The sequence below is a fragment of the Populus nigra genome, chromosome 6 (genome assembly GCF_951802175.1).
Source record: "Populus nigra chromosome 6, ddPopNigr1.1, whole genome shotgun sequence".
Taxonomy (NCBI): domain Eukaryota; kingdom Viridiplantae; phylum Streptophyta; class Magnoliopsida; order Malpighiales; family Salicaceae; genus Populus; species Populus nigra.
Window position 1 is genome coordinate 20,499,685 of NC_084857.1, and position 15,713 is coordinate 20,515,397.

The 15,713-nt window shown below is 32.4% G+C and overlaps 2 protein-coding genes across 2 annotated transcripts; one reads left to right on the forward strand and one right to left on the reverse strand.

Moving 5' to 3' along the window:
• Positions 1-1,640: 1,640 nt before the first annotated feature.
• On the forward strand, positions 1,641-6,038 carry LOC133695616 (lipoamide acyltransferase component of branched-chain alpha-keto acid dehydrogenase complex, mitochondrial). Its single transcript, XM_062117522.1, has 8 exons — positions 1,641-1,889; positions 1,969-2,118; positions 2,279-2,404; positions 2,904-3,286; positions 4,197-4,444; positions 4,988-5,076; positions 5,530-5,757; positions 5,886-6,038. Exons 1-8 carry the CDS (start codon positions 1,755-1,757, stop codon positions 5,997-5,999), a joined length of 1,473 nt encoding a protein of 490 aa, XP_061973506.1. The 5' UTR covers positions 1,641-1,754; the 3' UTR covers positions 6,000-6,038.
• Positions 6,039-12,761: 6,723 nt separating this feature from the next.
• Positions 12,762-14,635, reverse strand: LOC133697328 (exopolygalacturonase-like). The gene is made up of 5 exons (XM_062119802.1): positions 14,447-14,635; positions 13,959-14,264; positions 13,548-13,837; positions 13,116-13,329; positions 12,762-12,995 (listed from the first exon to the last, which is right to left on the reverse strand). Exons 1-5 carry the CDS (start codon positions 14,633-14,635, stop codon positions 12,762-12,764), a joined length of 1,233 nt encoding a protein of 410 aa, XP_061975786.1.
• Positions 14,636-15,713: the final 1,078 nt, after the last annotated feature.

Here is a 15,713-nt window from a genome sequence, read left to right on the forward strand (position 1 = left end):
AGAAGGTTGGTAAAGAAAGTGCATATCTTTTGTTTAGATACAACCTTGTTTTATTTGGAGGTCTGTAAATTTACATTCATTTGTTTAAAGTTGCTAACTTGATCAGTCCAAAACTGCTTAAAAAAGAAGATGAACTGTATTCCAAACAGTACGTTCTAAACATGAACCAAACAACGTGTCATATATGTTAAATTCAATTTAGTCCCTAAACTCTCAAATCTTCTCAAATTAGGGTTTTTAACTTTTTATTTTGTGCGATTTTGTCCTTATCAAATTCAATTACTAACCCAAAGTTTAGCACATTTTTCATTTTAGTATTTGGTTTCTAATCTATGCAAATTGACCCTCTATTGACCGTTTATCTTTAAATTTTCTTCAACTTGGTCCATTGATTTTGTTAATTTCAGTCCTTGAAGTCACACACCTTTTACAAATTGGTCTTTGGTTTTAAGTTTCTTTAATCAAGTCCCTAATTTCCTATGAAAATTAATATTTGTGTAATTAAGCCTCTGATTTGACCAAATTAGCTTTTTAAAACTGCAATTTAACCATTAAACTTTAATTTCTTCTTATTAAAGGTCAAATTGAACTCAAAAATCAAATTTTCTTGTAATTAAGCTCTTAATAAATTCAATTAAATCTTGAAAATTCCATTTGAGTCCATAAACATCTAGTTTGAATTTACTTTCCTAAATTAAATTTTCCAATTCAATGGGGCCCTTCACGGTCTATATGAGGCAACAAATTTTTCCAACCTTATATATATAGCAGTTAAAAATTAATCAAAATCCAAAAAAAGAATCATAAAAAATAAAAAAAGAAAGAAAATACAATTAGAGATAAAATCAAACAAATAATAAATTTTTTTAAAAAAGCTAGGACTGAGCCAGAACAATTAAAAAAGTTCAATAATTTTGAGGAACAATTAGGGATGATTAAAAGACCAATAATCAAAATGAAAGATATAGAAAAGTTTGAATGTATTGTTAATTCAATCAGGGACTTAATCAAAGAGAAAAATTACAATATAAGTCAATTTAACAAAAAAAAATTAAAAGATTAATATAATCTAGTTGACTTGACTGATCTAAAAATAATCCAAGCAATAGTTTAAAAAAATTAAATATAAAATTAAAAAAAAAGATTTTATTGTAAGATTCTTAGGGTAATAGATTATCCACACTCAAATTGATTCCATTTCCCCTTGAAACTTAGATTTACAGGAGAGTACGCACCAATCACTTGAACCAAGACATGACTTAATTTCTCTATCTTTCTTTGGTTTAAAAAAGAAGAGTGGCAAATAGATTTTTCTTAAGCTTAGTACAAATCACCTATTTTAAAGTACTTCCAAACTTAGCTGTCTTTTTTAATATTTTGATGCAATCTGAAAAAACATTAAATAGTATTTAAAATATAATAATTATTATTTTTAAAAAATATTTTTTATTTAAAAAATATATTAAAATAATATTTTTTTATTTTTAAAAAATTATTTTTAATATTAAAATATTAAAAAATATAAAATATAAAAAATAATTTTTAAATAATTGTTTTTTTTTTTTTTTTAATTTTACCGTAACGCAATACCAAACAGGAATAGAAGGGCTATATCATAAATCTTTGATCCAAAACGTGGGATTACCCAAGATCTTATAATAATAATAATAATACACTTGTTTTGTCTTAATTCTTATACAAAAAACAAAAATTTCTCTCATTTTCTTGAAGGGGGATTAGCAAGCTCTTCATCAATGTTGATTGTCAGAAGGGTGTGGCATAAACTGGTCAGGAGCTCCACCCCACGATTTCTCTACCCGTATCCCGCTCCCGCTCTATTAAGGGCCCCCAAACTTCCTTTCACTGGTTACACTAATAACTCTATCAACGTGAGTGACTATATATTTAATTTGTTAATCTTTGTTTTGGTGAAATTAGTTAAATGATTGTTGGGTTTGGTTTTTGTAGGTCAAGATTGAGAGTAAAGTGGGTTGGCGTTTGTTTTCAAGTCAAGCTTTGGCTGATGGGGGGATGAGTGATAGAATTGTTGATGTGCCTTTAGCTCAAACTGGTGAAGGTATTGCTGAGTGTGAACTGCTCAAATGGTTTGTGAAAGAGGTAATTGAATGAAACAATGATTGACGAAGTTGTAAATTTATTTGTTTGTTTTTGTGTTAATTTGTGAGTTGCTGCTGGTTTTAAAGTCGTCAGTTTGGTGAGTTTCAAATTGTCTTTATAAGTAATAGGAAAGATGGCAACGTGCTTGTTGTTGTGGTAGGGGGATGAAGTTGAAGACTTTCAACCACTATGTGAAGTCCAGAGTGACAAAGCGACTATTGAGATAACGAGTCGTTACAAAGGAAAAGTTGCTCAATTTCAATACGTTCCAGGAGATATTGTAAAGGTGAGAATTTATTGATTTACTGCTCATTGGTTTGGTGAAGAAAACATGTTGACATTTTGTAGATTAATAATAATTTCATTTTATGTGTTTCGCTAAGTGGTTTGCCCGTGTGAGAAATGGCGTGGGATACTAAAGATGAAATTAGCAACCTTCTTGAGGTGGGAGACATGAATTTGGGAATCTGTTGGAATTCACTTTGAAACTATGTCAAACAAATAAGATTTTTACGACTTATGAAATATGGTGTTATTTTGTTAGACAAACTGGGTAGCAGAAGCACATGCTTGTGTGAACTTAATTCAGGCCACAATGGCAGAGCTGGCTCCATTTCTCATGGGGAGGAAAAAGATAGGGTGGGTGTGCTTTGCACAGTGATGGGGGTGTCAAAAACTGAAAATTAGTCATGGAAGAAGTAGAGGAAAAATAAAAATAAATACCATATAGCTTTTGTGCATGTGTATTGATGTTTTGAATTTCTGGTAATGAATGATCTATGCAGGTTGGAGAGACTCTTCTTAAAATGGTTGTTGAGGGAGATCAAGTTCCAACACAGAAACATGATGTTACTGAAAATATTATCTCTCATTGTTCTGAGGGTGAGGTAAATAAAAGTAAAACTTGTGGAGTCCTGTCAACACCAGCTGTGCGACACCTTGGTAAGCAATATGATATAAATCTAAATGATGTCCATGGATCTGGTAAAGATGGGAGGGTATTAAAAGAAGATATAATTAAACACGCTATTCAGAAAGGAATCATTAAAGATTCCTCTGGCTTTGAGAATGCTGATTCTGGAGACCAGTTTTTGAGAGGTGAAGAGGACTACTCATACGTGTCAGCTGAATTAGGCTCACAACATGGTGATAAGACAATTCCTCTAAGGTAATATTAGAAGCTAATGTGAACTGAAAACCTTTTTCCTATCATTTTTTTTAAAGAAGGGGGTAGGAATGTACAAAACTACTTTCCTTAGCATTTTACTCTTCACAAAATAACCAATTTTTGTTTTTTAAATGATAGGATTAGGATAACATAGCAATTATTATATTGCAGAGGTGTTAATTTTCCCGGCCATTTTAATCATAATGATAGGTCAATTAATTTGGTATCCAAGCCATAAGCTAGGCAGTCACAACCATTTACTGCAAGCCCATGTTTTGAATTCAGACCATATCAAGCATATGCTGGTTTGAAATTTTGATTGCCTAGCATTGTGAATAGGTGCACCTAAAGGTTCATGCATGCATAGTTGTCTAATAGCTTTTATTTACAAGTTGCTTATGAGATTTTGTTTACAGGTTCTAGCTGTAGACTTCATTTTTACAAGCAACAGTTAGAGATCCACTTGTGTACATGTAGTTATGTTAAATGATAATAGGATTGCTACAGATGAAGTTCTTTTACGTCAGAACTGTATAAAGAAAATCAGACATATCTTGTGAATTCAATGGTCTAGTTTTACATGGGGTGGAAGAACACCTGTATTGTAAATCTTGTCCTGTGAGATATCATAACCTTTAATTTTAAATGCCAAAATTATCCTGTGATATCCTTAACCTTTTTATTGCAAAAACTGTGATTTTTCTGAAATCTTATTCTTTTACAGTGAAGTCTAAACCCTTGCCTTAAAAACAAAAGCCACCCCCAATACTCATTTGTGTTAGTGTAGAGTCACTAGACAGTTATTTTTCAATTCCATGTACTAGAACTCTTAAAGAATACTTGTTTATTAGCCAAACCACTTTAAATTTAGTGTTGAGGCAAAATAATTGCCTGCTTTATTTTTTTTCAGGGGATTCCAACGCACAATGGTGAAAACAATGTCAATGGCTGCAAAAGTTCCACATTTTCATTATGTAGACGAGATAAATTGTGATGCATTAGTGGAGCTTAAAGAAAGTTTCCAAAACAATAATACCGAACCAGGTGTGAAGCATACTTTCCTTCCATCTTTGATAAAGTCACTTTCAGTGGCCATCAGCAAATATCCATGGATTAATAGTCGCTTCAATGAGGACTCAATGGAGGTCATCCTGAAAGGTTGGTTGATTTATTCTTCTTTGCTGCTGCAATGTTGTTCACTGCTTCTATTTTGTGATGGGCACATGTTCAATGAATGGTAAAAAACAACTATTTACAGTAGGATTTCCAGTATATGGGCACGATAATTCTTGCTTGTGAAAGCATTTCTTCTCAAAGTAATTTAAACTGGTAATTTTGGTGTCCTTAGCAAGTCTTTCAAGGATCTAACAAAGCTGGAACTAGATCCATCGTCAACAAAAGTATAAAATGAGACAAACATTTATAGATTATAGATTCACAACAGATTCACTGGTCTTGACTGCTTATAAAACCAATATAAAATTTATCCTACTTCCATATGAGATGGATGTATCCTGCAGAGGATGTATTTATGTGCTTATATTTCATGCCAATGGAGGAATTGTTCTGATGTAAAATAATTGTTGCTTCTTTGAGATCTGTTGATCAGAATGTTGTTTGGATTATGTTGAATATTCTTATTGATATCCTTAACCCTCTTTTCTAGTTAATCGTGGTCATAATAACTGTTGAATGTCATAGGTTCCCACAACATTGGAATTGCCATGGCTACTCCATCTGGGCTAGTTGTACCCAATATAAAGAATGTTCAGTCTCTTTCCATCTTGGAGGTTAGTTTCATTGTCTCCCGTCTGTGTTATTTACATATACAACTATCTTCTATTTCACTCTGCTTGATTGCTAGCAGCTTCATGCTTGTGTTCAAGTAGTAAAATGGGATTTCAAAGTATTGAGTTTGACTTCAAACTTTGCTTTCATACTTAATAGTTGAGGTGAGAGATATAATTTGATTGATTTGATAATGAAAGTTAGAATGTTATAAACCACACGAATTCATATTGAAATCAGTAATTTTTTTAAGGTTGCATCTTGCTTTATATGCATACTTACAATTAGGTTCATCCATAACTGTAGGCAAGAATGACACAATGCCTAATTTTTCCTTTTTGGAAGCTGTCTTGTTTTATTCTCAATGCGTTTGCTTTTAAGTACTTCTCCTCAAAACACCTTTTGTTTTCCTCCCTTTCTCTGGCATTGTTGACAATGTCCGCCTATGTATTTAGATAACAAAGGAGCTTTCACGGTTGCAACAATTGGCCTTGGCTAATAAGCTTAACCCTGAGGATATAACTGGTGGAACAATAACACTAAGCAACATTGGAGCAATTGGTGGGAAGTTTGGTGCTCCCATCCTCAACTTGCCTGAAGTGGCAATTATTGCAATTGGCCGAATTCAGAAAGTGGCTCATTTTGCAGATGATGGAAATGCATATCCTGTGTCAGTTATGACGGTAAGCAATGTTTCAGTTACTTCCTTCTTGTTTATTTGCTTCAGAGTACCTAACACCATCTTCCAAATGAACATGGGATACACACCATTTTATTTATGTTGTATCTGATCATCTGCCTCTTTTCTCAGGTAAATATTGGTGCAGATCATAGAGTTTTGGACGGGGCGACTGTTGCAAGATTTTGCAATGAGTGGAAACAGTTGATTGAAAAACCAGAGCTGCTCATGTTGCTTATGAGATGACTTCCTTGACTGGTTGCAAGATGACATGTTTGGGAGGGGGGGGGGGGGGGGGGTTTGTAATTTCTGGAAATCGTATTCAATAAGATTTAAATCATGAATTGTAAGTTCTGGAAATCGTATTCACTAAGATTTAAATCATGAATAATAAGTGCGCGCGCACTCATTTAGTCCATGGATGTCCAATGCCGGGACTTCTTACTGCCTTCCAGTTGCTGTTTGAAGAGATGAAAACTTTCTTTAGCTTACACAAGTCTAATGATCATCTCTAAATCTCATGTCCTTTTCTTTTACGAATCTTATGTATTTCAGTTGATTTGTTTTTTGTGTTGAAAAAGTGTTTTTAAATTTTTTTGAATATTTTTATTTTTATTTTATAATTTTGGATTGTTTTGATTTGTTAATTAGGGGTGATCATTTTCGGTTCAGTTCGGTTTTTATAAAAAAAAAAAAAAACTGGTTTGGCTCGGTTTTTTTCCGGTTTGGCTCGGTTTAGGTTCGGTTTGGTTTTTCCGGTTTCAGGCTTATAAAACCGAAACTGAACTTATTAGTTTTTTTTTAATTTTAATCGGTTTAATTAGTTTTTTTTCATGATTTGGTTTATTTGGTTATTTTTTCTCGGTTTAATCGGTTTTTTGATTTAATATCAAAAATAAATTTTTTAAAAAATAAATATTATTTTAATATATTTCCAAGTGAAAAATATTTCGTATATATGAATAGAAAAAAAATATAAAGAAAAAAAATGATGTATTTTAAAAAATTATAAGAACAAAAATAAAAGTTATATTAAAGGGTATGGGTTTAAAAGCTTACTTTCTACCATCTCTCCCACTAAAAAAAACAATTTAATTGACATGTTTTTTTTTAAAATGGATTGATATCTAGATTTTAAAATCGAACGGGTTATGTCCACTTTTAGCAATTTCAACAAAAATTCTTTTTTTAAGATTTAACATCAACACCTTTAACGAGTCTTTTATTTTTAGGGACTAATGTTATTTTCTTTGAAAACCGATGTTAAAAATTTCACAAAATAATTAACAAAATAAAAAGGCTAAAAACAATTAGGATAATTGATGACAATAAAAAAGATAAACTTGAGATAAAACATGTAGTAAATATAACATTTCATAAAAAAAGATACTATAAGAGTGATATTGTTCTTCCTTTAAGCATAATTAACCTTTTACTCAAATATCTAGAACTAATTCATATTTTAAGATTCTTAGTTTTCTTTAATTACTAGGTGGTGACTTCAATTTTTCATAACACATTTTAAGCCTCCGTCGCAATGTCCACTGAGGTTTATAGTAAGTTATGCATAAAATATGTGGGTGTCTTGTAAAAGTGGCGTACTTTGTGGATCCAAGTGAGCTAGTAAAACCCCGGCTGTCGTAGGCTTTTACAAGAGATGCATGCTCTGACTCGAACTCAAGACCTACTGTGCAAATCTCAAGCCCTTTGCTATCACTCTACGCTCCTAGAGGACCTAAAACTATGGATTGTGTATTAATCAGATATGCATACAACAGTAATACATATAAATTTCTTATACACAAGTCAAGTATTGAGGATATTCATCTTAATACTATTATGAAATTAAGAAATACTATATTATTTGAGGATGTGTTTCCATGAAAAGAAGCATGAAAAAAATTGTACATTAAAATAACAATTGAGGTTAGCTCAAGTAATTGTCATAAATCAAAAGATGATGAAGTTAAACTTAGAAAGATTAAGAGGGCAAAAATTATCAAAACATTTGGTCTTGATTTTTTAACATCCTTGTTAGAAAATGAATCTCGAACCCACTCTGAGGCAATGTCCTATCCAGAAGGAGATAATCAATATTGAAATTGAATCCATTACGAATAATCATATATGAGAACTAATTGATCTTCCTCCCAAAAGTAAATCATTAGGCTATAAGTGGATCTTAAAAAGGAAGATGAAAGTTAATGGCACTATTAATAAATATAATCTAGACTTATTATTAAAGGATTTAGACAATAAGAAGATGTTGACTGTTTTAACAGATATTCACTTGTGTTAAGAATAACTTCCATACAAATATTAATAGTCATTGTAACTATTAACAAGCTTGAAATACATCAAATGAATGTAAAAATAGCTTTCTTAAATGGTGACTTTGAAAAGAAGGCTTACACAGAATAACCCGAGGGGTTTGCTATCAATGAATAAGAAAAAAAAAGTCTATAAGCTTGTCAAATTAGTATATGGTTTGAAATTAGCACTTAGACAATGACATAAAAAGTTTGACAAGATAATGTTGTCAAATGAGTTCAAAATCAACAAAGTTGATAAATGTGTTTATGTGAAAAATATAGATAAATGTTATGTCTCTGTATGGAATATATGCTCATTTTATATAGCAATGATCACATGATCAAGTCTATTAAGAAAATGTTAACTAGTAAGTTCTACATGAAAGAATTAAGTGTTGCAATTGTCATACTAGAAATTAATATTTATAAGACATCTAATGGATTGATATTATCTAAATCTTATTGAGAAAAGTTTCGAGAAATTTTTTAAGAGTGACAATAACACTGTCAAAATATCAATTAATATAAGTGTACATTTGTCCAAGACTAGAGGTAAATGAATAAATTAATTGAAATATTTTTGAATAACTAGAAACCTAATATATGTTATGAACTACACAAGACTTGATATTGCTTACTCGGTTAATAAACGGAGTAGAGTTATAAGTAATCTAAGTATAGATTATTAGAAGATAATAAAAAGGATACTTAAGTATTTGAGGTACACCTTGGACTACGAGCTATACTATACTGGTTACCTAGTAATGCTAGAAAAATATATTGATGCTAATTAGATATTCAACACTAAGGATTTAAAATACATAAGTAGATATATCTTCATACTTAGTGGAGCAACCGTATCATAGAAATCCTTCAAATAAACATGCTTCGCTAGATCTATGATGGAATCATATTTCTTTAATCTTGATAAAATTGGAGTGAAAGCCAAATGGATTCAAAATTTCATAAAGGATATTCCAAGTTGAATGGATGAAACTAGTGACAACTATTTGTGTCCATTGCGATAGCTAGTTAATAATTATAAGGGAATAAAGTAGTATGTATAATAAAAATTTTAGACATATACATCGTAGATATAATACCATTAAAAACTTACTATCGAATAAAGTTGTTTCCATTGACTATGTAAAGTCAAAGAACAATATTGTGGATCCACTAACTAAAGATTTGTTGAGAGAGCTTGTGTATAATTTATCAAGGAGAATGGACATAAAGCTTTTAAAAGATGAAAAAGTGTAATGATTGTAACTATACCTAGTTGATTAGAGATCCTAAAATCTATGTTCAAATGAAAAACTAAGTCATATAATATTTTTTGTAGTACTAGAAAATTATTATTTCCTACTTATTCTTATGATGAAATAAGTGTTAACTGTAGCGAATCTCAACAATTGTAAAGCGATTGTGATAAAGGGTGAGATGAACTTTTAATGATTTTCATATCTTGGTACACCAAATGGATTATAAAATAATAATTTTAATGAAAAATCGTTATGTAAGTGAGAAATATGATCGTTTCTTTGAAAATTTTGATAAATGATTAATTCTCTAAAGCACCCATGGATCCAAGAGTTGTTAAAGACCAAAATAAACATAATAATGAGAATTAAAGGAAACCCCCAGGTAAAAAACAATGTGAGTATTATTGTATTGGTTTACATAAAAGGCTGAATAGTTCAAGACATCGCGCGTTCATTATTTAACCGAGTAAATCCAATAGTATTTCACTATAAAAGGTTCAAAGTCAAAAGCTACCTATCCTGGTGTAGTAATCTACCAAATCAGTATCTCTCAATAAATCTTTAAGTTATTTTCAAACTGGTAAGACAATTTCCATTTATGTGGGGGGATTGTTAGAAATTTATTTTAATTAACATGATTTAAAAAAAAATAAGTGAATAAGAAATTAATCTTAAAGAGCCCTTGACTTTTCTAGATTTAATTTTTGATTTATGGTTACTAATCAAATGTTGATAAGGTGGGAGTTAATTCTTATTAATTTTCTAACATTTTGACTTCTAAAATTCACTATAAAGAATGTGCGGAAGAACATGCAGGGGGTGGGGGGAGTTTCCAACTAGAATGTTTAAAATTTTTATGTACTCTTTCTCGCCTCATATTTTAGTGTTTTATTCTCATTTTAAGCTTTAGTTTCCTCCCAAATCTAGATTTTAGGTTCATTTAGTTGAGAGATATTTGAGTTTCATATTCTTTGGTTCAAATATCTTGTCGCACTTGACATCGCGGCGACCTTAAAATTTTCTTGAATTGTGGAAAAAGAATAGATATCTGGCATCTGATTCTTTTAAAGAAAAATTTCTTGTTTAAGAGGTCGCCACCTAGTATTATGGTCACTAGAAATCCTAATTGATCATCAGAGATTCTATGGTACGAGATTGGTTACGTAAAATGGAAGATATTATCATCCCTTTAACGTTTTGCCTGAGGCAGACTACATTGCTGATTTTGTCTTAAATTGTTAAACATTTATTCGCTTATCCTATGATGATTTGTTTATAATATTCCTGACTTTGGTGCCAGTAAATATTCGATCTCGAATAATTCCAACTCTGGTGTTAGTAAAAATTCCACCGAATAATTCCAACTCTAGTGTTGGTAAAAATTCGTAGCTACAAAAAAAATTAATATATAATTTTTTTTATTTCATGATCCTGATATCAGTGAATAAATTGACAAAAATACATTTTTTCTAAGACATGCAAAATTTTTATTTCTACACTTTCTATTTTTTTTTTGTTTTTTTGGGGCTGGGCCCAACTCAGCCTATATAAGCTAGGCTGGACCCAGCCAGCCCAGTGCGGCCCGGTCACTGGCCCAAGCCCATGACCCGGCTGGGCAAAAGAAGAAGAAGCACGCGTGAAGTAAATTCACGCGTGCATGAACAGTGCGATCAAACGTTTTATTGAATGCAGAGAATGGAAACTTACCTGTGCAGTGGAGGACGACGCCGAAGATGAAGGCGCGGTGGCTGGTTATTCCCTTTCTCCTCGGTTGCTTCTTCTTCCTCTATTTTTGGTGTTGTCTGCCTGGTTTCTATACTCTCTCCCCTGCTCGCTTTCCTCTCTGTTTCCTTTTTTTTTTTTTGAGATTGTGTTCGGGAAGAAAGCTTTTGGTCTGTGCTTTCGAATTCCCCTGCTCTGGACAAATACTATGATGGAAAGGGTCCTGGAGCCGGGGGTTGGCAGGACCCAAGCTTTCTCGGGTTCTGTTTCTTCCCAGTCCTTTTCGTCTGTATTTTTTTGTACTGATTTCGGGTTCTTCTTTTTCTGCAGGGACGAAGACAATAGCAAGGCTAATTCTTGTCTCTGTGTTGCTCCTCCCTTTTCTCTCCTTCTTTGTGTGAATTTGTGCTTTTTTTTTTCCTGTCTTTGCTCTGTTTTTCCTATGTTTTCTGGGTTTTTCTTCTCTCTTTTTGTTCAGTTCCCTTCCCTCTGTTTTATTCTCTTTTTTTTTGCGTGCATGGCCTTTCTCTAGCTTTTATAGAGCCAGAGAATGCCATGCGGTCACCTCTAAATAATGAGGTGACCGACCGTTTGCAGGAGTAATGAGGGAATGAGGATCGTGCAGTGTCCGTTTCTTGTTTGAAGAAGATGAACAGTGTCCCTTGAAACGACGCCGTTTTGAGATGTAAAATGGCCATTTTCATTTTGCCCCTTGAATTTTTGAAAGTTTTGCAACTAAGCCCCTAGTTAAATTGTAATTAAACCCCTGTATTTTGGAACCTTTTACACATTGGTCCTTAGATTTTAATTTCTTGCAAATTTGACCAGAATCAGCCCTATACTTTGATAATGTTTCAATTAAGTCTCTGAATAAATTAATTTCAAGCTCAATTAAGTTTAAAACTTATCAACTCTCCAATTAAATCCTTGATTTGATTAACTAAATTAATTCCAAGTTTAATGAAGTTTCAAAACTTATCAATTCTCCAATTAAACCCTTGATTGGATTAATTAAACTAGTCAAGAGTTTAATTAAAATTTTAAACTTCCAATCATGTTGCCCTTAACCCAAATTTTAATTCATTCTTCATTTATTTTATTACTTATTTTTCATCATCTTTTTATCATTTTTCAGTCATTAAAATAATAATAATAATTAAAATAAAATGGTCAAAAATTGGGTTATAACACATTTTATTTAGAAGTGCATCTACACTAAGATGATAGTGTTGGAAAACATCCTAATTGCATAAGTGAGCGACAATAAAATCTTAAGAACAAAGAATTCATCATTAACAATAACAACAAAAGTATCATTACTTTAAAGAAAAGTGCTTCAACAAGTACGTATCCCTCTTTGTTTTAATTTAAATATAAATATTTTTATTTTTATTATTAGTATACATGCTAGAACTTTGAATTAATATCAATGACATGTTTGTTTATATGCTTAGCATGCATGCTAGAGTTCTATTATTATTATTTTTTATGTTGAAAGCATGTTTGTTATTAATTATATTTTTATATGCTTATAGTTTTAAACATGTATCTAAGCTTTTAATAGATATTTTTTATTTAATATAACTTTAAAATGATAAATTAAATATCTTTGTTATATGATGATATTTTTACAAACTTTAATTTACACTAATTAATGAAAGCAGAAAAGGGTCCATCTCCTCGATCGTAAACAGGAAGAAAGAGATTTTCAACTATCGGCAAGGTGATGGGAGTTGGAAGCCAGCATAATTTAATTTTGCATTGGTGCACACAGAGCTGATTTCATGATTATGCTGTTTTGCTCCAACGTAGTTCAAATTTATGTTTGACAAGCTAACTCTTTCACAGGGAACAGTATGGCTGCACTTGATGTTTACTCCAACAACTGAAGTGGATGTTCCTCTAATGTTTTGGTATCGAACATCACTGAGCTTTACCCTTGATGCCTGCAAAGAGAATTGAAGAAGGCAAGCTCAGATAAAACTGATATACTGTACTCCAACTCATGATCGAAGGAAGAAAGCAGCTTGTTAAAGGGGTTGATGTCATAGTAAAAGAAAACGAACCGATTCTTTGTTTCCGTACGATTGATCAATAATAATGGGGTTTTTTACTCTGTCCATGACGATATCCTGGAAAAGTATGCCTGAAGCTTGGCTTGGAGGTGATCCTCCATATGTTTTTATCCTGATTCCATTGTCCGTGTTATTCAATGTGCAGTTTTTCACAGAGATCCCTCTCACATCCTCCTCATCCTGGTACTTTCCAAGGCTACCAATACTGTTACATATGGAAATGTAAATGACAAGTTAACTAGCTGCAGGTTTCTGTACTAGTTAATTAATACAAATTCATAATTACCGACTTCAAGTGCGCATATATATAGACACACACACATGCAGCTGGAACATTCAATACTTGGATTCAAATCTTGATCCTAAATTCTTACCACTAGAATACTAGAATACGTACTAGATAATTGGATACAAATTAGTTACCTGATACCATGTCCAGGGCCACAGGTTACATTTCTGATGTGGACATCGGTGCATCCACGTATGATGCCAATGCAATCATCACCAGTGCCGATGACACTATTTGATACATACACTTGATTGGTTTGGCTGATATGGATTCCGTCAGTGTTGGGGCTGTCGGAAGGGGCAAATATACGAAGATTTTTGGCCTTGATGTTCTGGGACAGAACGATAGATATGTGGAAACCCATGGGATTCACAGAGGTGATCTGTCTTATAATCCCGTTGACTACATGATTGACTTTTATAGACTGCGCCACAAATAATTAAAAAAAAAAGGAAAGAAGAATCATTATGAAATTGCAATTAATCCCATATTCTCTAATTACTAATTAATTAGTGCATGTATGTCAAGATAATTTTGTTGCTTACACTTGGGAACTTGGCACCGCCGTCGCCGACATTGTATTTCCAGACAGCATTGCCTTGGCCATCAACAGTGCCTGTACCAGTAACCAGCAAGCCCTTGATGTTTTCAAATAAGATCCAGAAATCTTCTTCGTACATGCTAGGGTCTGGTACAGCTTTCAGAGTTCCTGCAATTTGAACCTTAATGGGCGCTGGACCTTGGCATGGTCCCTGAAAGATAGTTGCCCCTACCAAGAACGTTCCCTTGGGGATAAGTAGCCTTGGCTTTCCCCTGTAATTGCATGCAGCCTTCCATGCTCGGATGAAGGACTGCGAAGGCCAAACCCACAATCTAATCAATTTCACCATAATTTCTTTACGAGAAAATCAAGGGCAAATTCAGATACATACGCCACAAATTATAATAGTTTACCCCCCATCAAATGTGGATTTCTTTTAACAGATAATTAAATACATGCCTCTAATATACTATTAATGCCATGAATAGTTACCAGTGCGTTATCCTCTCTTCCAGGATGTGCTCCATAACGTAACACGTTAAACACCTTCTCATTGGGATCTTTCCCGTCGGCACGTCCATGGTGCCCCAGAGCCTTTGAAACAAAGGAGGCCGCTATAATGCACAAAATGAGTGAGGCATTTGCCGATGATTTCCATGTAAATAATATGGCCATTGCCATGATCTATCCAATTCAAGCTATATAATTTCTATTTCTTTCTCTTTATCAACAAAATCTATATATAAAAGGCTTCGATTTGATGATTAATGATGGTTGTTGTCTGATGTTGTAATTGTGAGAAGCTATCTTACTTTATACCCAAGTTTGTTGGAGATTTAACTGAATCGATAGATGTTTACACCGTTTTTTTTCTAACAAAACAGAATTGTACTGTTAAAAGCTACCTGTACGTAGGAGGTTTAACTGCATTAGATATTGTGTTTGGTCTGTACGTAGTTAGGTTGCAGTGGTTCTGTTCTGTATTAAGCATCAGTTTACTTAGCTTTCTATTTCTATAATTAGTCAAGACACAAATTAAATGCTATCCTTAAGATTTTTCCCCGAATTATAGTACTGAATTAAATAACAAGCTCAACAATTAAGCAAATTTTAACTTAATTTGTTGGAGAAACTTTCTATTAATGGAAAAAATAAAAGAAATCTGGTATATCTGTTTTTTACCCTTGATAGTAACATCTTTTAGAAGTGTCCATCCTCATGTACACATCTTGTAAAGATTAGAAATGTAGTTTTGATATCTATTTTTCAAATCTCATAATTATAGTAATAATTTTTTTTTATGAATTTTAACATAGCTAGCGATATGAAGGTTTCATCAGAATCAACTCCTTGTAATTGTTTCCCAAAGTCCATACTTGATTGGTGTACATGGAATCCATTTCAGATTTCATGACTTCAAGCCATTTTTTCGGAATCAATATTAGATATTGTTTCTATATAGTTAGTAGACTCATCAAATATGACACACTCATCATGCATCATTAGCTTCCACAAGAAGTTGATATCTCAATGGTGTTTGACGTGTCTGACTAAATCTATGAAGTTCTTGAGTTTCAGGCTGAACATCAAATATTATAGCCTCAGGCTCGTGTTCCATTTAAATGTCTATTTGTGGTTCTTGAACTTCATTAAGTTCTATTACTGCTCCTTTCAATAACAAATTCTTTCTCTAAAAAGGTAGCATATTTTGAGACAAACATTTTTTGTTCAACGAGATGGTATAAATAATATCAAATAG